The 27,085-nt window shown below is 35.9% G+C and overlaps 1 protein-coding gene across 1 annotated transcript in view; it reads right to left on the minus strand.

Annotated features, from left to right (window-relative positions):
• Window positions 1–1,047: 1,047 nt before the first annotated feature.
• MRC1 (mannose receptor C-type 1) overlaps window positions 1,048–27,085 on the minus strand; it is a 61,201-nt gene continuing 35,163 nt past the window's right edge. The window contains exons 17-30 of the mRNA XM_034401809.2: window positions 25,714–25,877; window positions 24,419–24,486; window positions 23,025–23,125; window positions 20,208–20,350; window positions 19,148–19,268; window positions 17,865–18,019; window positions 16,113–16,215; window positions 14,764–14,993; window positions 13,304–13,469; window positions 11,491–11,640; window positions 7,606–7,722; window positions 5,780–5,947; window positions 4,294–4,335; window positions 1,048–3,216 (exon numbers count right to left, since the gene is read on the minus strand). Coding sequence (XP_034257700.1) covers window positions 2,966–3,216; window positions 4,294–4,335; window positions 5,780–5,947; window positions 7,606–7,722; window positions 11,491–11,640; window positions 13,304–13,469; window positions 14,764–14,993; window positions 16,113–16,215; window positions 17,865–18,019; window positions 19,148–19,268; window positions 20,208–20,350; window positions 23,025–23,125; window positions 24,419–24,486; window positions 25,714–25,877 — 1,979 coding nt within the window. The 3' untranslated portion in view covers window positions 1,048–2,965. The remainder of the gene's footprint in view (window positions 3,217–4,293; window positions 4,336–5,779; window positions 5,948–7,605; window positions 7,723–11,490; window positions 11,641–13,303; window positions 13,470–14,763; window positions 14,994–16,112; window positions 16,216–17,864; window positions 18,020–19,147; window positions 19,269–20,207; window positions 20,351–23,024; window positions 23,126–24,418; window positions 24,487–25,713; window positions 25,878–27,085) is intronic.

Here is a 27,085-nt window from a genome sequence, read left to right on the forward strand (position 1 = left end):
GAGTAGAAATTTTGAGAACCAGCAAATACCACCTCTGGCTGGCCCCAGAGTGGGGTGGGAATGGGGATTTTGCAGTATCCTTTCCCTGGAGAGGGATGGGAATGGAGATTTTGCAATATCCTTCCCCTGCCACGCCCACCAAGCCACACCACGCCCACCAACCCATGCCCACAGAATCGGTAGTAAAAATATTTGGATTTCACCATTGTTGTGAAAACTACCTACATAGGTCTTCTCTGCAATAATACAACTTTTATTGAGAAGTCCAGCTATATAAATTCAATTTCTGAATTATCATATGTGCAGGGAGAAGAGTGGAAAGAGGTTCAAAGCAAGTACTAGAGTCTTCCCTTCCCACCTGTACTTTCCTGCAATACCTTGAATACTTCATTAATACTCAAACCTGAATTCTGAGAATGCTGATATAAACCCAGAGAGAGTTTTGTAAAAACAATAATACTCTAGGCTAGTGCATTGAAAAATGTCCCGTGTTCCATTTAAAAAAAAAAAAAAACTTAATAGAGTAAGTTAACCCATTAATGTTGGTTGGGATCAAAAGTTTGATAGTTATCAAGGCAGGGTGTAGAAAATAAAAACTTCGTTAGCCATCCCATGGATTCCCTCCATCAAATGACTCTTCCAATCGATTGGAAGTTTGTAAATAGATTATTTAAAATGTAAAATAGGTCATATTTAGTAACAATAATCACATTATAATATGCATGCTGAGATTAGAATTTGGAAGTTTTCTAATTTGGAGGTGAATTTTATTGTAAACTATTTTTCAATTCACAAAATCAGCATTCAACTTGAAGTATACATATCTGTTGCTGTTTATTGTAAGGAAATGCAAAGATGATCTAAGTAATATTTTTGTTCATTCATATTTGAGAAGGTGAATCCATTAAACTCTGTGGTATTTTACACTGAACAACACTTACAGCTTGAAAACAGTACATATAGATGTGATATAAAGAGCACCAAAAATATCTTCTGAATTATTCTAAGCATCAATGAACAGTTTCAAATACACTTTTGATCCAAATGTGGAAGGAAAAGTTCAGATTTATTGAAATAGACATTTATTGCACCATATGAATTTTAAAATTATATAAAGTGGATGTATAATTCATGGAAATAATTACTTGATTAAAATCACATGCCATAATGAGAGAGTTAAATTCCCCTCGCCCCTTTCTTTTTGATACTTTTTCTTTCTCCGCATAGTCCTCATGTAGCACACATGGGAAGCAGCAGATCATATTTCCCAAAATTCTGAACAGAGGATTGGAAAGTAACGATGAGAGCCTTAAGATAAGGCTATGGACATTTGTTGCTTATCTATCTACTTATCATATCTACTTTTGTTTCCAAAGATTTGTTCAAGATGAGGGACGTAACTTGTATGTTTCCCCATTTTTCCTCTGGCAATGTTTAGATGGAAATATAATGGAATAAAGCTAAAGAGGCAGTCAACAACACAACATATCTCAGATGGCATCTGCATAAACCCCCAAATGAAAAACACTTTTTAATGACCTAAATCTCTCAGCTATTTGGTACAAGGATATTTGAAAGATTTGAGGCCATTTTAAAAATGATTAAAATTACAATCCATGGAATATGCCAAGTCATGTAGTGACACCGAAAATGATTGCTTTCCCAAAGTTTAGCTTATCTTCACAGGTTCAAACAAGGGAGACAAGTCATACCAAGACACGTGTAAGAATTGAAATCTCTTGTCTGGAAAAAAGACGGTGGAAGGGAAACAGTGTTCAAATACTGTACATGAAAGTATATCAAAGAGAAAATGTTATATAATTAATTTTATTGTAGTAACTGACCAGCATACAGAGAAGATAATCACAAACAATTTTGCACTGTCCCAAAACTAGAACCAAAAATAATGTGCATGGAAATAAAAACTTTGTGATGGTCCGATGGAAAGTTAAACATTCCATATACCAAGGTTGTTGTGGGTTTTCCATCTCTAGAGGTTTTTAATAAAATATTTTAACCTCTTCAGAGTGATCTAATTGGTTTTCCTGCATACGATAAAGGCTTAGATTAGATGATCCTCAGGAACCTTAGATGTTCCTTGGAATCCTTTCCAACTCTACCATTTGACTATATGAATCTAATCTGAAATTCTTCCTGTAATACTAATATAATGCCAATACTTTGGTATGAAATTTTCAGGCTTCTTGTTGAATAACCATTTGAGCATATGATGATATTACAGAAATAAATGTTACGATACGTTTGCATTTGCAAATTTGCTACTGATTTAAGAAGTACAGCACATTCAATAAAGCAATTAAATATTTCAGTAAAATCTTAGATCTACCTTACCAATAGGCAATATATCAAAATTTATTATGTATTAATTTGTTAAATTTAAATCTTGCTATCCAGTAATCAAATGATGTTATCCTGTGAATAATTTAGACAGAGGCAAATTTAGTGATGTAAATAGAAGGAAGCAACTACAATACTTCTCCAAACAAGACACTTTTTCATATCTCTTATTTATTATGCCCTTCAAGTTAATGTAAATTATTCCATTATTTTTGTTTCAGGAATTCAGCATTAGAATATAGCTTACTGACTCAGTAATGTAGTTCTGTTGTTCTTTCCTCTCCCTCCTATTTTTTTTTCTGGTGCCAGAAATACCATCAAATTTAGCGGTTGCCATGTTTCCCTCAGACTGCAGTATGAATTTGAGAATAATCTTCACTTAAATGTTGCCAGTTGTCTCTTGTTATCCAACAACTTAGCTATCGGTAGTATTGTTTACTTTGAATGCAAAGTAGCTGCATTATTTAGAGTCTGCAATGAGATGATTGTTGCTTTTAATATGTAGCAAAAATGCTGAAACAGATAGACTCATTGTAATTATTTTGTCAGTTTGACATTAGAATGTGGTAGTGTGCTTAAACAGGACACAGTTTAGATTGTTGCCAGACTAATTGGTTGCCTGTTCATTTTTCTCCATGTTCATGACCAGATCTATTCCATCGCTAGTTGCTGGAGCAGCTCCACCAGTAAAATAAAAAGAATTCTCAAAATTCTCCTCTAACAAGCCATGTTGATTTCTTTTTTTGTAGAAATAGAAACCTGTAAGAGCAGCTCCGGAAACAATGAGCATCATTAGTACCACCACAATGATGGCTTTGTTGTGGGTTGGTGAAGGAATGACATCTGTCTTTCTTGAATCTGTAAATAAATGCAGGGTAATCAACACAACATTCAGGGAAATTCTTCTTAGCATAGTTGGATCTTGTCCTTCAAAGAGCACTGAGTACCATTCCCCCTCATTTATTTTTTTCAATAACATTGTGAGGTAGCTAAACAAGAATCCAGTGATCTTTGAAGTCATGTGGTATTTGACAATACTGTTTGTCCAATACTGTAACTTCAATATTAAAACATTACCATATTGGGCCAATATGAAGCTGACCCCAGATCTATCTGACCCCCACTTTGATCCAAGTTTCCTCCTTAACTCAACTTTACCTGAAACTAGAAAAAGCTTTTCTCTCCCCCCACCCACCCACCCACCCTGTAAAGCTGAAGCTGAAGCTGAATCTCATTGGGTCCTGTTTACCAGCTTCTGTGCTTAAGTGACATTTAATTCTTTCTTTCCTCCTCTCCCAAAGGATAAATGTTTTGTTCCTGGACACTGACATTATTTATTTCTGTTTCTTTCCCTCCAATTATCTGCAGCTCCTGCACTGAATGCCATGGGGTTTATCCTCGAGGAGAACTTGCATTACAAATAAGGATTAGGAAAATTCGTTATGGATGGTATTGCAAGTTGTTCCCTGATTTGTTATTTCCCCTGCACAAAGAATTTAAATCAGAATTAAGAATTGCTGGAATTTTTCCTGAAAAACGTTATTTGCTGGATAATGTTCTGACTCCAGAAGATAGCAGCATGAACAGAATTCTAACTGGCGCACTCCGATTGTATTAGATCAAAACTCATGTGAATTGGGAATGATACATATTTTGTTTTAATACTTCTAAATACATCAGGTTGTAGGAAACTGAAAGTTTCATTTCTTTGGCACTGTATTCTTGGAAAAGCAACAAAAACAGTTTCACATCTTATTATTTAAATTTTATCAGCTAGTTGAGAAACTGATTTGAAAATATAATAATGTAAAATTAATTATTTTAAGATACGTGAGAGATGGGAAAGAGAGAGAGGCAGATAGGCAGGTAGGTGGGTAACAAAGATATGGTTCTCATCTGAGTTTTAAAATTTATTTACTGTGCATAAATTCTTACCTTTGTTTTCTAACACCTTCTCAGTAGGTACTGTTTCAACAACTTTAAAAGAAGAGAAATATTATGAATTATGTTATGTTCAGAGTCCTTTACATTTCAGTGCTATAGGCAGAACAAATTCAATTCCTTCATAAATTATCATTGGAATTATCATTTAACACAAATTGAGTTTTGTATAAATAGCAAGGTAATATAATAGTCAAAAAAAAATGCAGTTTCAAGTTTTACCAATGGCAGAGGGTGGTTTGGAGAACCGGTAGCAAACATCTCTCCCCCCCCCCGCCATGCCCAGCTGAGCCGCGCAATCATCAGAGGCTTTTTTTTTTACTTTTAAAAGCATTTTTTCAGCCGAAGAGGTTGTAGAAAAAATACTTTTAAAAAGAAAAAGAAAAAGCCTCTGATGATTGTGTGGCTTAGCTAGGCATGGGGGGGGGGGGTCAGAGATGTTTGCTACCAGTTCTCCAAACCACCCACTGCCATCGGTACCGGATCAAGCGATCCAGTCAGAACCAGGAACATTTCACCCCTAGTTCACAGGAAGTAAAATTCCCACTACATTCTGCACCAGTCAGGCTATTCTGTTAATACTGGGATATGCTGCTAATGCTTAGCTTTGAGAAAAAGAAATAAGAGCTGAGGAGAGATAGGAAAGGAGTTTTCAAGTATCTGAAACAGTCTTACGAAGAAGTCCAAAATCTGACCTTAATCACACCCAGGTGCTAGGCAAGAAACAGTGGCATTAAATTATAGGAAAGCAGATTCTGGTTGAATATTAGAAAAGGCATCCTAATAGCAAGACAATTCAGTATAAGGTCCAATTATCAACAGATTTCTCCTTCACTTTCACTTTCCCACTTCATATATTCAAGCAAAGGCTGGATGGCTATCAGTTTGGATGCTATAATTTGGATTCAAAACATTGTGTAGGGTGTAAGGTGAAAAATTATGAACTCCTCATAAATCTTCTTGCTTGAATCCTCTGAGGAGACTTATGATTCATCCTGACTAGGTGGCTCAGTGGCTAAGACACTGAGCTGGTTGATCAGAAAGGTCGGCAGTTCAGCGATTTGAATCCCTAGTACAGGTTTCCTGCATGAGCAGGGGGTTGGACTAGATGATCTCCAAGATCCCTTCCAACTCTGTTACTGTTAAAAAAATCCTTTACAAAATTTCAGAGGTGTTGATTTTTCTTTCTTTCTTCCTATGGATATCTATTATTGCCAGTACAGGTCAGATTAAATGCAGGAAGACAATTTGGTGGTCAGGCTAGGTGAATTAACTGGAAATTCTTTTCTAGACTGATTTTATTCAAGTTCAAGATAAACATGACGATCATCTTAAAGTTGCTGGTGTATATTTATATCCCATTTGCTCCCTTTCTCCTTCTCATTTTCAATTATGTTGTGAACAAAAAGGCAAAATGGAGAAAAGCTAGGAAAATAAAATGATTAAATAGAATAATAAAAATATATAATGCATTACTTACTTTTTGGTTTTTTGCAAATATATCCCAGATATGAATTGCAATAAATATTATTCCAAATCCCATTTGAAGCAAACATTTCTACACAATGTTCCTCATTCTGACTTGAAGGTTCTCCAGTGTTCCAGTTGACAAAGTTCACAGCAGAATTGTCAATCCATAACCAATCACCTAATGTTGAGTTAGAAAACACCAAGATAATGAGCTCTGGCAATGTCTTTCTTACTTACTTACTTACTTACTTACTTACTTACTTACTTACTTACTTACTTACTTACTTACTTACTTACTTACTTAGCTTATTTTATGATTAAGTGCCTGGTTTGATTAAAAGACCTCTAGATTTAAACAAAAGTAAAGAACTTCAGTCATGTACATTATCTATATCTATATGCTGCAGTTATTAGAAATTTAAATTTGTTTTAATTTGGTTGTAAAAATAAAGCAGGAAGACTCTTTCCTGACCATATATATATATATAGAAGTAGAATTTGGAAATATTCTTTTCCTTTGCCAATTTAATAAAATGAGGATGGTACTGGGTGTTTTTGTTCCTTCAGGGTTAGATAATAAGGCAGAACAAAATTATGTGCCAATTTTTAAACCATGTTATTTAAATTTGTCATACTGTTGAATTCATAACTGTACAAAGCTATGAATCGTAATTTACGATTACGATTAAAACACAAAGATGGATTTATACACTAAGGCAAAAAAAATTTTTAGACAAAGTCCTCCTTTTGTGTATTGTATAACATGCCAAGGGTGCATGCAAAAACATTAGTGGACCAGGACCAAAAAAAAAAAAGAGAGAGAGGTTGAATTATGAGTATCCCTGGAGGCATCAATGGACAGCAGACACTGAAATATCCATGGCAACATCACTTTGCAAATTCTGACTCTTTCATACTTGTGATATCACCTACAATGGTGGACCTTTAGTTACAAAGACATAATACCTTTTTTTCTCATTTGTATGAGCTTATTACAAAACAAGTGGCTATAACAGAAATAGATTTGTTGTCATGTCGTGTTTTATTTATTTATTTAGAAAGTTTATATGGGTGCCCACTCATTCAGTGACTCTGAGCAGCTTACAAAAAATAAAAACCCAATATAGAAACAATAAAATAATAACCCCCTACCTCCACCCTTCTTTAAATGTTAATTTATATATAATTAAAGTTATATTACCGTAATTACTTTGGGGTGGGGGGAGAACTCTCAGGGTACTCTAAAAGCTTCTAGGGAGCAGATAGAATTTGTTCCTCCAAGCCAAAACCAAATGTCCTTTTACTTGAACGTAATGGATAAATCTACTCATTTTGCCTTTAATATTTGATGCAATTATTTTTCCATAGCAGGATATATAACAAAATGCCCTGTGATGTATTGAAACTGAGCTGTAGACTCAAATTCCCAGCGGAATCAATAAAACACTTAACCATACGTGCACACTCACATATCCCTACTGATTAATGCTATAAAAAAACACCTCAGCATTGAATAATCTGGCACTGACTCATCTGCCAGTTAGCTAAATAAATTAATAATGCATTTTACCTTAAGAAGCATTAGAATATGACTGTGTGAAATATCTCAAATATGCTTTTTATTTTTTCTTAATTTTTTGAGTTATATTTTGAGTTATAATTAGAAGTCATGACAATGTCTACATTTTTCTGTGTTTTCTTCTTTCTTTACATACAAGAAAAACTGTAAGGAGCAATCAAATCTTCTTTGGTGCTTGCCAGAAGATTCAACTGTGATTATAATAAAATATTCACAATACAAACAGCACTGAGCTTAACACTTAAATTAAAATATACCGTTTAGATTTTTGAACATTCCTATCCAAAATGCTTGGGATTTGCTTTCAAGATTTTCTGTAAATTCTGTTAGAAAGTTTGCTTCAGCTGTATCCATTACTGAAACCAGAGATGCATCTGTAAAAAAAAAAAAAAAATCAGCAAACACGCTCAGTGAAAATACTACTTGAATAATTTTTAACTCATAACAAGTTGAGTAGCTAATTAAAAGAAAGATTTTGTTTAACATCAAAACATGATTTTTCTTTGATTCCCCTACCTTTTTATGTATGGATGCCCTGATCAAGCCAATCACCTAAATTTTCAAATAAAGAACACACATCTATACTCATCATACTATTCTCTCTGAGACATTGTGTTAGTTTTGAGATTAGAATCTTATTCATTCCCTCTCAACCCTGCTCATTATTCTTCTTTCATTTTTCTATTGTATTGGCCTTCTGTACTGTATTTTGTATTGTATTTTGTATTTGTATTCAATACAAATGTATTGAATGTATTCAATTTGTATTCAATCCCCACTCCTTCAGTACCCCATTCCAACTGCATGCAATTTATTCTTATGTTTCTACTTACATGACCAAATCTCATAACAAATTGGACATGTGCAAAGAGAAAGCCATTCACTCTTTTGACAGATTTCTTTAACATCAATCTTTTTCCCTGCATTATTCATGTAGGGATGAATAATATGACAAATATCCTGAAAACAACATCAAGAGACTATCAGCAGCTTGGCATGAAAGCCAAAGAGTTAGGAGCACAGGTAGTATTTTCATCTGTACTTCCAATGGAAGGTAAACACCCAACTAGGTAATGGAAGATTCTAGAAGTAAACCACTGGCTTAAAGGATGGTGCTGTTGAGAGATCTTTGGATTCCTATATCAGGATCTACATTACATACATGAGGGCTTCTGGCAGAGAACAGGCTGCATACCACAAGAACTGGGAAGAATGTGCATGGAAAACAATCAGCTCAACAAATCTGAAGAGCTTTAAACTAAAACTGGAAAGGCAGGGAACCAATCTTTAGGATCTTTAGGATCTAATCACAAGCATAAGTCCCAAGACAACTAATCAAACAGTGAACTAGGGAATGATGAGAAGAAAGGGGAACTCAGATACAAAGTAGGAAAAATAGAAAACGAATGCAGAGTTGGCCATAAAAGACTATACATTAATGCTTAAAGTATGAGGAACAAACAGGTCATACTTGAAGTCCTAGTAAATGAGGTCAGGTATCATATAGTTGCTATTACCAAAACTTGGTGGGATGAAACTTATGACTGGAATGTACTGCTGGAAGGATATAAATTTTCAAAAGAAACAAATCTAACAAAAGAGGAGATGGAGTTGCATTATATGTAAGAAATCACTACACCTCTACAGAACTGCATAAAACCAGGTGAAAGCCTTCTTGAATATATATGGATTAGTACAAAATGAAAAGGAAATGATATTATATAGGTGTATATCACAGGATAGACAACCAAGCGGAAGAAATATAGGAAATTTTTGCTAGTCACTTAGCTAAGGTATGCAGGAAACCATAGTAGTTGTTGTGACCCAGCCTTCACAAGCAATGAGAAACCACTTACTCCCCGAGCAAACACCTTATTAAAACAATAAAGGAACAGTGATTATTCACACTGGATAGACAAAACCAAAAATCGTTAGTCACAAATGAATGTCAACCTCCTCCTCGTCTGACTCTGCTGCTAGTCCTTCTGGCAGCCAATAGACCACAATAGTAGTAATCAGGGATGTTAACTAAATTGATATCAATTGAGAAAAAAAACTCTTTCTGACAAGATTAGCTGACAGCTTTGACATTCAAAAGAGAGAGAAGGGAACTAAAGGGTCAGCTGTATTGAACTTAATTCTTGTTAACAGAGATGAAATGATAGAAAGGATGAGGTAGTAATTTTGGAGGAGAATGACCGTGTCATACTGCAATTCAACATAACCCAAGCACAAGTAATAGAACAAAATCAAACCAGGACCTTACACTTTAAGAGAGCTGACTTCAATAAACCAAGAGAGAGTTTGGGAAGTATTCTATGGATGGAAATCCTAAAGGGGAAAACAAGTCAAGATGCTTGGGAAATTCTTAAAAATGAGATTATAAAAGCCAAATATAATGCAATATCACAAAAAAGAAAAACAAGAGACCCCAGATGAAACCAGCATGGTTGCATAAAGAACTCTCTGACAAACTGAGAAAAAAGAACAAATATAAAAAATGGAAAGAGGGACATGTAACTAAAACAGAATATGAGCTAATAGGCCAAATCTGCAAAGATGAGATCAGGAAAGCTAAGGTTAAGAATGAATTAAGACTTGTAACAAATGTCAAAAATAATAATAATAAATATTTCAAATATAAGAAACAAGGAAAAAGCCAAGGAAGTGATCAGTCAACTAATAGGAGAAGATGGCAAGGAGGTGATGGATAGCAGGAAGAAAGTAGAACTGTTTAATTCATTCTTTATGTTTGTCTTATGCAAAAAGAAAAAAAAAGTTCAACCTATCAAGAGGGATACCATAAAAGATAGATTAGGAATACAAATCAAAATAGGCAAGAAAATAGTATCCTATCCACTCTAGTCAAGTTCAAATCACCAAGATCAGACAGATTATATTCCAGAGTTCTGGAAGAGTGGCTGTCAGACATGATCTCAGAAACACCAAACAATTTTTTTCAAAGCTCCTGGAGCATGAAGGAACTACCAGAGGACTAAAAAAAGAGCTGATGTGGTTTTAGCATACAAAAAGGGGGAGGAGTTAATGTAGGAAACTACAGACCAATCAGTCTGGTATCAATACCTGGGGAAATCCTCAAGATAATCAAGCAGCACATTTGTGAGTATCTAGAAATATTGACAGACTTGAACACTGGGCTCTATCCAACAAAATGTAATTCAGTGAGAAAAGGTCCTACACATAGGCAAGAAAAACCAAATGCACATGTATAGGTGGCACCTGGCTCAACTATGGTAATTGTGAAAGGGATGTTGTGTTTTTATAGACTACCACTTAATGGTAGTCTATAAAATATGAGCCAGCAGTGTGCTGCAGGTATCAAAAAAGCAAAGTAGTCCTAGATTGCATCAATAGAGGGACAGTTTCAAGATCACATGAAAAGATAGTAGTACTTTATACTGCACTGGTGAGACCACATTTGGAATACTGCATCCAGTTCTGTTCAACACAATTTTAAAAATAATGTTGAGATCCTAAAAAGAATATAGAAAAGAACAACAAAGATGATAAGAGGTCTGGAGGCTAAACCATAAAATGAAAAATTTAGAGCACTAGGTATGTTCATCTAATGAATAGAAGGATTAGGAATGATACAATAGCTGTACTCCACTCTCTCCTTCAAGTAAACGTAACTCCATTGCAACTAGGCAGTTTCCTGGTTCTACCAGTACTTGAGGATCAATCACAGAGAAGTCGGGATCAACCTATTCTCCAAAATATCTGAAGGCAGAACAAGAAGTAATTGGTAGAAGATCATTAAGTAGAGATCCAACCTAGAACTAAGGAGAAATTTTCTGACAGTAAAAACAATTAATCAATTGAATGACTTACCTCTGGAAGTTGTGGATTCTCCATCACTGGAGGGCTTCAAGAAGAGACTGGACAGCAATTTGTCCAGAATTCTATAAGGTCTCCTTCTCAAGTAGGGAGTTGCACTAGAAGACCTCTAAGATCCCTTTCAATCCTATTATTCTATGTTCTAAGGAATCTGCATCCTTTCTATTAAAATATCTTAGTATTTCTTCTTAGTATTGCAAATCTTAGTATTTCTTCAATAATTATTTCTTCTACTTGCTTTAAAATAAAGTCAGGTATTATAATTAGTGAGTGGGAACACTTACCTAGTTGCAAACAAGCTAATGATGCCTTTGGCCAATTCATCTTTGACGAGGCTTCAAAGTGATAGCAATGACCACGGAATGGAATCCAAGATTTCTCCACTGCAACCGGGCAGATTCCTGGTTCTTGAGGTGGTACAGTAGGTGGGAACACTGTTTTTAAAAAGCAATACAATTTTTAATTTTAATGTATTTATTGAAAGATTATTATGAGGAACCTTGTCAAAACTACAGTGTTTTTTTAGTAAGCATCTTGTTCTTTTTTTACATTTTTTATGTTACTGTTAACTATTTTTTAATTTTACACCAACACAGAGAAATATAGATAATTAAGTCATTGTGGTCATTATGTTCACACTTCTACAAATATACACTCCCTAATATATGCACTGGCGGGTGTACATCTATTCCTAATATGCTCTTTTTTGGCATTCAGTCATTGACACCAAATATAGATCACAAAATTGAAAGAATGCAGCATGTGAAAAATAATTGTGTTCCACTCTGTTGAGTAGTCTTTTAAAGTCAAGCTACTTAAAGGGCAGATTAAATTTGCCCGTCTCTTCCCTCCTTAAACATTGTTATAGTTCAAAAACTGACTTAACTAGCATAAAAAAGCAGAAGTCTTCCCATCCAAGTGATGTTTAAGGGGCAGGTCTTCTCCTAATACAACCAATTTCATTGTATACATGATGTACAATGACAATAAAAGCTATTATTATTATTTTATTTTATTTTTATTTTTGAATTTGTATACCGCCCTTCTCCCTGAGGACTCAGGGCGGTGAACAGCCAAATAAAAACATCAAATACAAATATTAAAATACAGTTAAAAAAATATATATAAATTTGGCCCCATTAATTAAAGAAGTCTTAAGACTTCTTAAGAAGTCTTCCCATCCAAGTGATGTTTAAGGGGCAGGTCTTCTCCTAATACAACCAATTTCATTGTATACATGATGTACAATGACAATAAAAGCTATTATTATTATTAAACATCATCCAAGCTACGCAGGCTGCATTTATTTATTTATTTATTTTACATATTAGAATTTTATCCTGCCTTTATTACTTTACAGGCAGCTCTAAGTGACAAATATATCTAATACTACTTACTCCTCTTATTTTCCCCACAACAACAATTCTGTAAGATGAATTGGACTGAGAGAGAGTGATCGGTGCAAAGTCACACATCTGGCTTTTGTGCTTAAAGCAGGACTAGAACTCTCAGTCTCCTGATTTCTAGATGCAGCATTTTAACCATCACATCAAATAGCCTCTTCAATCTGTGATCTCTTTAAGTTTTTGCATGCTAAAGCATGAATAGCCCTACATCAGAGGAATAAAATTTGGAACTCCACCCCTTTCCCCACATTGCTGAATTACGACTCTTAGCAAGCATCAATATTATTCATGCTGACAAAGACTGCTCAGCATGTAGTTCAGCAATATTTTACTATGACCAATCTATAGTAGTCTTTAAAAATGAGACCTGTGCAAAATGTCACAGCTTAAATTGAGATATATTCCCTGCAAAAAGTAATCTAGATGTCTATGGCACTGTTTCTAAATTATTCTGAGTCAAAGTTCTGAAGTCAGTAAAATGAGGACCCAGATTGTTGAGGGCAATGTGCTAAGTCTGTAAACCACTTAGAGGGGGCTGTAAAGTACTGTGAACTTACATATAAGTCTAAATGCTATTACTATTCCAATGTGTGGCACTCCAATATACCTACAAGATGCCAAGGCTGGAGAAAACTGCTTTAGTCTGAATATGAAACCATTATGAAAAATCTTTACCTATCCTTTAACTTACCTTTGGGATATTTGCAAAGAGGAAAATACTTTATATTGCATAAGTCTGTCTTCCAGGTCCCATCCAAGTCCATATAAACGCAGCCTAATTTTTGTTTTGGTTCATTTGCTGCCCAGTTAGTATACTTCATGCGGAATTTATCAATCCATATGTATTGCCCGTCAGTCTAAAAAACCAACCAACCAACCAACAAAATCACACATTGAATGAGATACTTGTTTCTTATGAGATATCTGAGCATATTGGGCTGATCTAGGAATGTTACATTATTGATTCACTAAAAATAGATCCTGTCATAATTTAGCCTTTTTTTGCAGTAACAACCACAATCCAATCTGAAATATAAATAGTAAAGTAAATACAATGTAGATTGGTTTTTATGGATGATTTCACAACAGTACTAAACCTTCATGTTTGCTGTCATGAACTCAGAAAAGTCTTTGATTTCAAATTCCAATTCCCAATAATTTTGCCAAATGCTCATGAAGTCACATAATAAGTTTAGCTTATTAGTAAACTCTGACTTGATTAAAAGTTTTCAGCGGTGGAAAGAACAAGAACTGCTTCAGAATTAGGTTTGCTTACTTTATTATTTAGACTGCTCTGAGAATCCACATGCTATATATACATGTTTGAACCTGGCCATTAAGTATGTGTTTAACAAATACATGATTAGAAATACTGGCATATTACCAATATGTTTTAGGGTAGAACTCAAGGTGCTGGTAATTACCTATAAAGCCCTACATCGCTTGGGACCAAGGAATCTGAGGGATCACCTTTTTCTAAGAGTTTCTACCTATCCAATTAAATTAAATAGGATGGACATGCTGCAGATCCAGTCAACCAAAGAATATCGGCTGATGGGGACTAGAAGATGAGTTTTTTCTGCAGGAGCCCCTGCCTGTATGGAGCATCCTCCATCTGGAGATTAGAATGGCCCCAACTCTATTAGCCTTCTGCAAAGCTTGAAAAACCGGGGTCTGCTCCTGAGCCCCGCCTCCTGGATATGTTGTTAACAGGCCATATGTTTTGCTTTGAATGAGCTCGAATTAGACATCTTTATGTTTTTTAGCGTTTAATGGCTTTTGCTGTTTTTGTTGTTTTAAAATATTTGTATAATTTTGATTGTAACATATGTTTCTGAATTCTGAGCCACCCAGAGTCATTTGCTGAAATGGGTGGCTATAGAAATCAAACCAAATCAACAAATAAATAACTAAATATTGGTATGTGTGAATTCAGACTCTAGTTTGGGAGGGCAAAGTCATATTAGATTGATTGGAAGGTGTAGCAAATAGTCATTTCATTCATCTATGGTGGTTTTCTAATTTTCATCTCCACTGAATGGAACAACTGCTGACCAAAATTAATAGCATATTCTTGAATCCTTCAAAATAAATAAACAAATAGAAATTTGAATAGATGGAACTTTGTGGATTGATACAAATTGCATTTACCAGATTACTGTTGAGGCCAAGCCATACAATCCTTTTTTGTTTTAGTAATTTCAGCCAGAGATATGAGAGGGCAAAGGGATCTAAAATGCTAGCAAGATTCGAGTCTCTCCTTTCACAACTTTTTCTTGCATCTTCCCATGTCATTTTGGCTTCAATGATAAAGTAGGTGCTATTTCTATAATGGAAACGCTGCTCTGGGGTGGTGGATGGAAGAAAAGAATATTTGGGTTCTACAAAAGAAAAAAGAACAGTGTAAGGTTCTTTTCAAAATTATGAAGAGATAAAAAGTAAAATGAGAAAACCCCTTTTTAGACATACAGTGGAAATGATATTTGGGGTAAATTAACATTTGTTGGGCATAAAATGAGAAATGTGTTTTTATTTCAGGGTCAAAACAAATAGCCCCCCTTGAAACACTTTAAGATATTTTGATCATAAAAAATAGTGGGAAGTTTGAAAGAAGCCCACTTCTCCCTGCTTGTTTTATTATTATTTCATTCCCGGGTAATAAATGTGATACCTCCACACTTCTTAGCTGGACTAATGCAATTCATTCTGCATGGGACTGTCCCAACTGCAGCAGCTTAAGTAATGGGTTTAATTCAGTTACCTCTTTGCTTTAAAAGCTGCACTAGTTACCAAGTAACTAGTGGTTACTAGATGGCAATTGTTACTCTTAAAACACTGAGTGAATCAGGACTTAAGTATCTTTGCGATCATCTGCTCTGAGTAAAAGTTTGCCTATCTGGTGAGATCTGGTAGACCAGACTGGCTTTAGGTCTCATCACCAAGGACCACATAAGACAGGGGTATCAAACTCGGGTCATCATAGCATCATTGTTGTGATATATCGTGACATTTTTCCCCTTTGCTAAACCAGGCATGGGGGTGGCCAGTGTGTGACGCATCAGGCCCATGGGCCATGAGTTTGACATCCCTGACATAGAAGAACATTCTCCCTGGTCACATCTCTTCTTTAGAACAGCACACACTCTCAGGTTGAAGGCTGCCCCATCCTTGTTAGTAATTCACAAAATAAGTGAAGTACTTATTTTAGCGACTGATGAAATTTTACATGAATGTATTCTGCGTTTTGACTTTATTATTGCATTAACCAAATATCATGCTTCTCAGTCATTTTTCAAGTGGAGAGGCATGTCTTACTAAATAAATAAAACACCTAATTATTGTTCTGTACCATAGTTAAGCTCTGAGATCAAAAACCATCATAGTCTTGTTGTTGTATTGAAACATTAAAAGAAAAAGTTAGAGGTATTTAAATCAAAGTATGCTTTTCTTTTCAAAAAGAAAAAAGAGGTGAGGAAGCAAAAAATAGGCAAAATACTCACGAACGTTGGTTTGGCATATGTACCCTTTCTTATGGTAGCAATAGCTATTTCTCCATAAGCCTGCACTTTTGTAAGGCAATGATTTCATTGCAATACAATCTTCCTATATGAAATGGAAAACAATAAATGTTGAAAGTGGTATGAATAATTCGTCAATCATACCAATTTAACAGGGAAAGTTGGTAGAGAAGGTTATAGGTAGTCCTCAATTTACAACCACTTGTTCAGTGATCATTCTACTGTAAGTTGCAACAGCACTGAAAAAACTGACTTATGACCAGTCCTTACAACCATTGCAGCATTCCCCACAATCATGTGATCCAGATTGGGACACATGGTAGTCAACATATATTTACACTATTACAGTATCCTAGTGTCATGAGATCACCATTTCCAGCAGGTTTCTGTTGAGCAAAGTCAATGGCAAAAGGCGGATTCACTTAGTGATGATAGGATTCACTTAACAACTGCAGTGATTTGTTTAACAACCTTGATAACAAAAGGTTGTAAAATTGGGCATGATTCATTTAACAATCACCTTACTTAGCAATGGAATATCTGGTTCCAATTGAGGCCATAAATCAAGAACCTCCTGTGCAGAATGGTTTCTGGCAGTATGGAAAAGCAAGAATGTCACATGCCCATTATGTTACTAATCAACTGTGTGCTGCAAATGGTAAATCCCACCCACCAGGGGTGAGTTCTATTTACCTTTATTACTGGTTCGCAATAGGAGCACGTGGGCAGAAGCTTCTGCACATGCGCAGATAGTCAATTATGACATCCAGATGGGTGGGCGGAGCCTCCCAGCACTTTTACTACTGGTTCTAAAGAACCGGACAGAACCAGGAGCATCCCACCACTGCCACCTACCCATTTCCCCAGTCATAACTCAGGCGTAGCTTCACAGGTTGGAAACATAGTTGGATATATTTGTCAAGATATGACAAATCTGGGATAGAATAAGGAAATATCAGCTGTAATAGCTGCTGTTATACTGTATGCTTATTACGAGACCTGCTATGTATCAAGTCAATTCATAAAGGTAGCCTATTTGTTTTCCTGGCAGAGGGCATTGGTCAAGATCAGCTTTTGCCTGGGTAACAATCAGAACAGCCACTTGCCCTTTATCCTTAATTGTTTTGTCCAACCTGCAGGATTCCCCCTTACTTGTTCCTGCTAGTTTATTGTTTAGATCAACAAACTGGCTAGTGGATTTTGGGAGTTGAAACTGACACTTCTTACAATTGCCAAGCTTGAGAAACACTGGTTTAGATCCTACCCCTTGAGATTTGATTTTCAATATTGCTTCTGCTTCTGATTTATTATGATGATAGAGATGTGCAATGGAGCTGAAAAGTTCTTCAGACTGCATGGGATGCTAACATAGCCCCTGTCTGCAACTCATTAAAGCACCTATACTTTTTCCTGTGATTACTTAGCTGCCCTCTGAGGTTGCGGCATAATCCCAAGAAACAACACACATCTAGTTTTAGAAACTGTAAAGGAGTATCTTATGTGTGCTCCTATGTGTATATAAGAGAACATCTGCCTTCAAATCTAAATCAAAACAAAATAAACCAATAACCACTTGTAGTTCTCCATTAAATTATTTTGCCTACTCATGTTGCTTTTTTTCTTCTAATCATGTGACTCTAATTTCAGACTCATATAACAGAGGTTGAAGGGGAAAAGACAAAGCAATGAAATTGGGAGAAGTTTCCAGATTCCATCCTGTAGTCAAATACCTACACTGTTTGGTCCATAACTCAATGGGAATCCTTTGTCCCAGTTTGTGTAACTGAGTCCTTTTCCATTTGTCCAGAGGTACATTTGATCCTGATTGATGTCATTTAGTCCTATCCATACATCACTTTGGAATTTATTTAAATGGAAGGTGAGAAAGGCTAAAAAGAAAAAGTAATGGAAGAAAAATGTGATCAGAAAAAGTAGACATACTTTTTACCTTTGGGACAGCATGAAACCGAAGCAAATACTTCATTATATAGAGAAATCTGAAATTAACTAAAACATATTGAAAAGTAGACTTAAATAAATGCATAATATGTACAGGTATGTGAAATAAAAGTCATTGAAGTCTGAAATTCGGTTTGAAAAATGTACCTAGAATTGTGGGAAATGAATAAGCACACCTCGGAATGTTATAATTCCACTGAGATACTTCTTTTAGATATAGTAATTTGCCATTATTAACACAAGTGAGCTCAAGCTTTTATAATTTATATGAACAGCACATTCATTTATGTATTGATTAAAATATTTTAATCTCCCTTTGATCCTAGAACAATACAACTGAATCATAAAACAAGTGTGTGGGCGTGTTATCAATGTGTATAGCACCCCAATCACAGAAGCTGCTCTAAATGATTTACACATTTTATGACTGCAAAAATCTATAAATATTATGGCTGTGTAAATACTCGGAAAGCGATGTGTTTGAGTGTTCAAGAGTACATATGAAGATCTCTCTTTTTTTCCAAATTCTTAAAGCAGCCATGTCTTTCAGGACTGTTCCTAGCTGTCTTAGCATGATAGCCAACAGGGAAAATAAAAAGCAAAACAAAGGTTTTGCACATCTCTAATAAATATATATAGCAGGTACACACACACACCGTTCCTTTGCTTTTAGTATGAAAGGGAACATCTGAAACTTTCTTCTGTAATTTCTATCAAATCACAATTTTCTATTTTATCTTAAAGATGAAAAATGACTTTTACAACTATATTTGCTTTGGGGCAAACACAGGTTTACCATTATATCTAGGTAATAGTAAGAAAATCAAGGAGGAAGAAAATAGTTGTTTTAGCAGTAGTAATAAGGGGGGAAATATGAATTAAGGTATTATAACTTCTCATTTTAAATTCTGGGTTCAAACTAGTATTGTAGGTTCCATAGAAGTGGTCAGGTAGTTTCATCAATGGCATATTTATCCCATAAAACATAATCACCCCAAAGATGATGTAAAATTTCACAAATAAGTAAACTTTTATTCATTGATATGGTGCTTATATACCTTGTACCCTTTTATTGAGTATTGTAACCAGGTTTCCTCCAAATTCTTCGTTCTGACAATCTTTCCGTGCATTTTTCCAATTTTTTTGGTCGTCTTGATTAAATCCAAAGAATTTATAGCACTTTTTTTAAAAAAAAGAAAAATCAAAATAAAATTAAAGATTTATTTCATTATTAATTTTTTTAGAAATGTATATGGACACAGACAATAAAAGCAACAATAAAATACAATTTAAAAATAAATCAGCCAGGAAAAAAGCAACAGTTAGAAGTCAACACATTACACATTTTGCCATCCTTTTTGATCCAAAGCCTGGGGGTGGGGAGCCAGGTTATCAAGATGGAGACCACAGAGATCTCAGCTGGGAAGGTCTTCTAGAGAGCTGTGCTTGCAACAGGGAGCAATCTCACAAGTGCTTTTCTAAGTACATTCACCTGGATTTTGAGTAGCAGCATCTAATTCTTGATTCTTGATTAGATTTTTATCCCACCTTAGTTTATAAGTAACTCAAAGTGGAGAACATTCATATTATTCCTTTCTGCCTAGGGAAACTGTCAGATAAGAGACAACATGGCTATAGCTGAATAGTGGCCAGAGCAAGAAGCTTGGAAGGTTCTTGGCCAATAGAGGTGACAATAGAAGAATTGTACTTCCAGATTTGCAAAATTCTGCTAATGTAGTTTTGCCATAGAGTAGAATTAGTTTACCTGGTCATATGTACTGTGTAGTTTACATGGTAAGGCTGATGAGTGTTTATCTTTATTTTATGTAAGGTAAAGGTAAAAGTTCCCCTCGCACATATGTGCTAGTCGTTCCCGACTCTAGGGGGTGGTGCTCATCTCCGTTTCAAAGCTGAAGAGCTAGTGCTGTCCGAAGACGTCTCCGTGATTATGTGAATAAATATGTACATATGCATAAAATTATTCTGTGGTGTCATCTTATCAAGGCATTTATTTTAATTGCCTAAAAAAATCTTCCATAAAAAAATCCTTCTCATATTGTTATCCTTTTGTTTCTTGGAGTGATTCTTTTTTTTAAAAAAAGGAAATAATTACTACACCTTGTTTTCAAACAAAAGCCAAGATTCAGGGCATCCTCCTTTAACGGAAGGTGGTGTGGGAGCAACAGTTGCGTTGATTGACTTGTTATGTCTTTCACATATGGAAGAAGATGGATAGCCGCAGTTTATATCATTCCAAAGTCCTAAACGAGAAAACAAATGGTTGAATGTGAGCAGGGGAAGGGACTACAGAGTGGTTAAACAGTCAACCTTGCAACTAAAGCCCCACACATTTCTAATGTGTCATGACAACAGCTAAAATCAAATGTCATCTATAACTTCATGAGCTGCTATTGCATCTGTTGGCAGACAAAGAGATCATTAGAGGAGCATTTATCTAGAAAATCCACAAACCTGGATTCATCCATGCCAGAAGTGAATATTGGTGGGTGTCTCACAAGGCAGCATTATCTCCAGATGCCACTTAGCCTGCATATTACTCAGACTGTCTAGTCTGCATGTATTGTCCCATTTATAGTAAGGAATTGATTTCTTTCTATTTTATTTGCTATTATTTTAGTTCTTAAGAAACTACTGGAAAGGTACAGGTTAATGCTAGCTGACTAATTGGAATTCCAGATTTTAAATCAGTGGTGGGTTGCCCCTGGTTCGGACCAGTTCGCAAGAACTGGTAGTAAAACCAGTGTGAGGCTCCGCCCACTGACCTGGATGTCATCAGAAGTGATCTGCGCACGGGCACAATGCGAACTGATAGTAAAGGTAGAACCACCCCTGTTCTATATCCATATAGTCTGAGCTCAGAATAGTAAAAAGACATTTCAAACACAACTGATTGTTGGCAAAGTAATTAGAAAGACCATGAGACCAGAATATGAAACAAAATCTAACATTCATAACAATCACAGTACTGAAAATCAATCAACTTCTTCCTTCAGCCAATCAGCCACTCCAAATTCCTTTCAGATTTGGGAAAAGAGCCACAGCCCGCTATCCAATCCACAGAAGTGAATGTCCTAAATGCAGCATATTTCAAGCTTTTGAACAGGAATCTGAACATCCTGGCTTGAGTCACGTTCAAATATCATATGCATATTACCACTGTTTTTCCAAAGCCCTTATCCTGGTAGAATACAACATTGGTGATATAGATGCACTGTGATTAACTAGACTGCATGTCAACTGTAGGCATTTCTATTGTTCAACTTGAGAGTCACAGAATATATTGAAAACCAGATTTCACTGCTACTCCAGATGTACCTAATCTCCAATTGCAGCAAATAAATAAATCCAGTCAAAACGATGCTACTCAGCAATATGAGCAATATTGCTCATATTGAAATTTGTCCAAAGAGAGCAGCAGCTAAACCAAAAGGAAATATCACAATGACCTTCAAGGCTAGGGAAGGACTACAACTAGTAAAGGTCATACATTCAAGAAAATGTGAGACAGTCTTGGAAAAAGTGGAGAAGAATCTAGAGATGTTGACAATGTTATAAGAACAGCTTATAAAGGCTGAGTCATTAAACAAAATCTCAACCCTATAGCTTGGTAGTGCAAAAAATACATTTTCCAGATATATATATATATAAAACCTGAGAAAACACACACACACACACACACACACACACACACACACACACACATATATATATATATATATACACACACATATATATACATATATATATATATATATATATATATATATATATATATATATACACACATATATATACATATATACATATATACATATATACATATATACATATATATATATACATATATATATATATATATATATATATATATATATATATATATATACACATATATATATATGTGTGTGTGTGTGTGTGTGTGTGTGTGTGTGTGTTTTTCTTCTAGCCAGGTTTTCCCTACGTAGCCAAGGTTTTTTTGTAGCTCCAGCTCAGTAGAATCTCATCTACTCGGTTCTGGGCTTTTTTCTTTTCTAACACCTAGCAAGCTCTCACTGCTAGGTGGGAGACCTAAATAGATCCATTTCTAGCTCGTTAGCTGTCATCAGTAGGCCACACCCATATCCTCCCTGTAAAGGCACAGTATCAATTTTCTTACTTCTTCGTAGGGTTGATTGATACTGTGGGGTTGATTGATAACACACATAAACCCTACGAAGAAGTAAGAAAATTGATACTGTGCCTTTACAGGGAGGATATGGGTGTGGCCTACTGATGACAGCTAACGAGCTAGAAATGGATCTATTTAGGTCTCCCACCTAGCAGTGAGAGCTTGCTAGGTGTTAGAAAAGAAAAAAGCCCAGAACCGAGTAGATGAGATTCTACTGAGCTGGAGCTACAAAAAAACCTTGGCTACGTAGGGAAAACGACTTACAACCATTTATTTAGTGACTATTCAAACTTATAATTATACTGAAAAAAGTGACTTATAGCCTGTCTTCATGCTTACGACCATTGCAGCATCCCTTCATGATCAAAATTTGGGCTCTTGGCAACCAGCATGTATTTACAATGGTTGCACTGTCCTGGGATCATGTGATCATTCTGACAAGTAAAGTTAATGAGGGAAAGTGAGATTCACTTAATGACTCTGTGATTCACTTAATAACAATGGGGAAAGGATAATAAAATTAACCATACTCACTTAACTACTGCCTTGTTTAATAACAGAAATTCTGATCCCAAGTGTGTTCATAAGTCAAGGACTACGTGTGTGTGTGTGTGTGTGTGTGTGTGTGTGTGTGTGTGTGTTTATTCTGCATTGTGAACTATGTCACCATTACTAAAACCATGAATTTTTAGCCTGCATTCAGAAATACATTTGAAACTGGTATCATCAATTAGCAAGCCACATACCTGTATTCCTGTAAATGACCACACAGTTTTCATCATTGTTTGCAAAGTTAGGCTCATGTGGTGCCCAGGCAACATATTGGACAGGAGTTCCATCCATCCAGCTTTAAGACAAGTTAACATATTATTGTCAATCAGTGTAAAAGCAAAGGCTCCAATAATAATAATAATAATAATAATAATAATAATAATAATAATAATAATAAACCACCTTACTCAGAACAGCTTACATCCTCCGACGATACCTTAACAGTTCCTAGGTCCTTGGTTAGGACTCGAGCTGCTGAGCTATTAACCAGCCTCAAAGGCTGTGAATCTCACTAAAGATTAACCAATAAATAATAATAATAATAATAATAATAATAATAATAATTTTATTTCTATACCGCCCTTCTCCCGAAGGACTCAGGGCGGTGTACAGCCTATTTAAAAACACAAGACAAAACAGCGATTAAAAAAAATTAGAACAGTGTTTCTCAAACTTAGAAACTTTAAAATATATGGACTTCTATTTCCAGAATTCCCCAACCAGCATTCCCCAGCCAGAATTCTGAGAGTTAAAATGCATACGTCTTAAAGTTGCCAAGTTGACAAACATTACATTAAAATGACATCATGCACCAGAAACCCTACCGCCTACTGGAAACTATGGATGGAAACTAATCAAGGGGAGAAGCAATATATAACTAAGGAGAAATTTCCCGACATTTAGAATAATTCATCAGTGGAACAACTTGGCTCCAGAAGTTGTGAATGCTCCAACAATGGAAGTTTTTAAGAAGCTATTTGTCTGAAATAGTATAGGGCCATGATGGTGAACCTATGGCATATGTGCCACAAGTGGCATGCAGCGCCCTCTCTGTGGGCAAATGAGCCATCGCCCCAATTCAGCTCCGCCACACATGTGCATGTGCCGACCACCTAGGCGTTGGGTCTCTGCCACGCATGCGCAGGGGGGCAGGGTGCATAGGGGGGGCTGCACGCCCATGCGCAAGGCATGTGATGCGTGTGCATGTGCATGGGGGCAGGGCCCATGCAGGGGGGCTGCACGTGCATCCATGGGGGACACATAAGCAGGGGGCGCACGCACATTGCATTTTGGAAGTTTGGGTGCACGCACACGCTTTGGACACTCAGTCTGGAAAAGATTAGCCATCACTGGTATAGGGTTTTCTGCCTGAGCAGGGGGTTGGATTAGAAGACCTCCAAGGTCTCTTTCAATTCTGTTATTCTGTTACTCCCTGCATGGAGTAATAAGGACAATATGTCATGTGAATTAGTCCAATGTATTGGGCTTTCCTAGATGAAAATCCTAATTATCTGTATGAGGATAACAAAACAAGCAAAAAGAAACTCATGTGCTGCAATGAAATGCAGTGATCTTTTTGTTTGCTCACCTGGTTACTTTATCAAGGCTCAGTTGCAGTCCAATGTAATAACTATTCACCTGTTCATTCTGTAAGATCTAAAGAATCAAAACAAAAGGCCATCACATACATTTGTAACCTGTGAATTATGTCTCAAGCAAGAATATATTAAGATTTAAGAAGTTATTTCAGAAAACAAACATTGTTCCTTTAAGAAAAAAAGCAATTAGAGTTGCTAATAATCCAGTTATTGGCTCCTAAAAATTTGTTATGATCCTATAATCCCTTGATTCAAGATGGAATCAGGGCAACTGGATGGAGTTGAGTGTTCACTGGTTATTGGCTCCTAAATAAAAGTAGAAAAATATCAGGCAGGGAAATTGGTTGACGACCTCAACTCCAACCTTTTCTTCTTGTATTCCATAATATGGATTTTTGTAATTTTTAGCAATGGCCCTTGCTTTATCACAGACAAACTTGATAAAATTTTAGTTCTTTCTAAAGTACAGTTCCTGTTTATCAAACCGGATAAAATCAAGAATCAGATTATTTTAGCAATATGATTTCCCCAATTAGGCAGAGATGCCTTAAGGAGATTTTCAAAAGAGAATGATAAAGAATGGAATAGAATCTCCTGTGTGAGCAGAGGGTTGGACTAGAAGGCCTCTGAGGTCTTTTCCAACTCCTTTTTTTCCTGTTATTCTGTTATTCTATTCTGATTAAGAGGAATGGCTTTCTTGTGAAGATATTCAATGAAACTGATGTTGGAGCCTTAGGGTGCCTATAGCATTTTGCCAACTAGACGGGATGGTGACTGGGGGAGCCCCAGCTCATTTTATAACGGAGCTGGTGGAAATGTGGATGTGGAGCCACCAGGAAACCCCGAGCTTCATCATGGCTCAAGGGGTGGAGCATGCCTGGCATGGCTCCAAAAATGGAACCCATAGGTTAATTGGTGGAAGAGATAGAAGAAAGCTGATGCACATGGAATATAGACCAGCATGTCTGAATTTTAGATCAAGTTGTGAAAATCAAAAACTGTCCTTCCATACTTTTTCCAGCATTTTTAAAATATTTGGATATGAACAATTGTAGAATAGATACAATTTGTATGCTATTTAAATTTTACTTCACCAATGGGAAAAGCTCAGATATACTCAGTTTACTCCATAATACAGATTTTGTGCCATAAATTTATGAAGAAGGCTATGGTTATTGTACAAACCATTGTTTGGCAGACACAGAAATTCCTTAAATAAACCAAAAATAAGCAAATAATGCACATTCATTGTTCTCATATCAGAAATAATAAATAAGCGTCTTACATATTTCCAGATAAATTTCCTTTCAGTGTTATCTTCAATGACAAGCAAATCTCCAAAGTTTGCTTTGCAAAAGGCACGGGCTTCTTCCATTGGAACTTTATTGGTGCTGAAATAATACTGCTTGTCTCCATTGATGAGCCAGCCATCACTAGTGAATGAATAATCTATGAGAAATATTATTTATTTATTATATTTTTATTCCACTTTTATTACTTAGTATCTTAAGGCAGCCAAGATACACAATACTCTTTCCTCTTCCTATTTTCCCACAACAATCCTAGATGGTGAGTTAAGAGAGAGTGAGTATTCCAGGGTTACCAAGACAGCTTTCATGCCTAACATGGGATTAGAACACATAGTCTCCTGGTTTCTAGGCCAGCAGTACACCAAACTGACTCTCATATTCTGCGGTCCCAGCCAGCCAATCAGAAAAGAGCCTTCAGTTTATGAAAAGATCTGACAATGTTACAAATGTTATCAATTTCAAGACTCTCATTGGGTGATTAGGGATATTGTCTTTCAGTCCAACTTAATTTATAGGATTATTGTGGTGATCAAATTAGGAGACAAACCCCACACACACCCATGTACACTGGAGCGCAAATCATAATATAATATAAACAGGCAAGGTGGAATTAAGCCTTTTCTTCTTGCATTGCAGCTAATAACAGATTGAGACTCTCCAACTTGTTAGGAAATGATAACAGACCAATAGAATAACATAGTTGGAAGGGACCTTGAAGATCCTTCTAGTCCATCTTCTGTTCAGGCAGGAAACCCTATACCAGAGGTGCCAAACTCGCGGCCCATGGGTTGGATGTGCCACACACTGGCCACAGCCACCCGCGGTTTAGTGAAGGGGGAAAAGTCACAATATATCACATGATGACACCACTGCCCTATATCATTTCAGACAAAGGGCTGCCCAATCTGTCGTCTAGTGATGGAGCACCATAATTTCTAAAGGCAAGACTTTCCGCTAATTAATTATTCTGTGAAGAAATTTCTTCTTATTTCTAGGTTGCTTCTCTCCTTGATCAGTTTCCATCCATTGCTTCTTGTCCTGCCTTTAGGTGCTTTGGAAAATAGGTTGACTAACTCTTCTTTATGACAATCCATCAAATATTGGAACACTGCTATCATGTCATCCCCAATCCTTCTTTTCAATAGACTAGACATACCCAATTCCTGTAACCATTCTTCAGCTTTGTTGCTCTTCTCTGCACTCTTTCTAGAATCTCAACATCTTTTTTTTATATCATGGCAACCAAAACTGGATGCAATATTCTGAGTGTGATCTTAACAAGATATTATAAAGTCGTACTAACACTTCATGTGATCTGGATTCTATCCCTACTAATGCAGTTTAGGA

The sequence above is a fragment of the Pantherophis guttatus genome, chromosome 4 (assembly GCF_059756535.1).
Source record: "Pantherophis guttatus breed Tessera chromosome 4, ASM5975653v1, whole genome shotgun sequence".
Lineage (NCBI taxonomy): Eukaryota > Metazoa > Chordata > Lepidosauria > Squamata > Colubridae > Pantherophis > Pantherophis guttatus.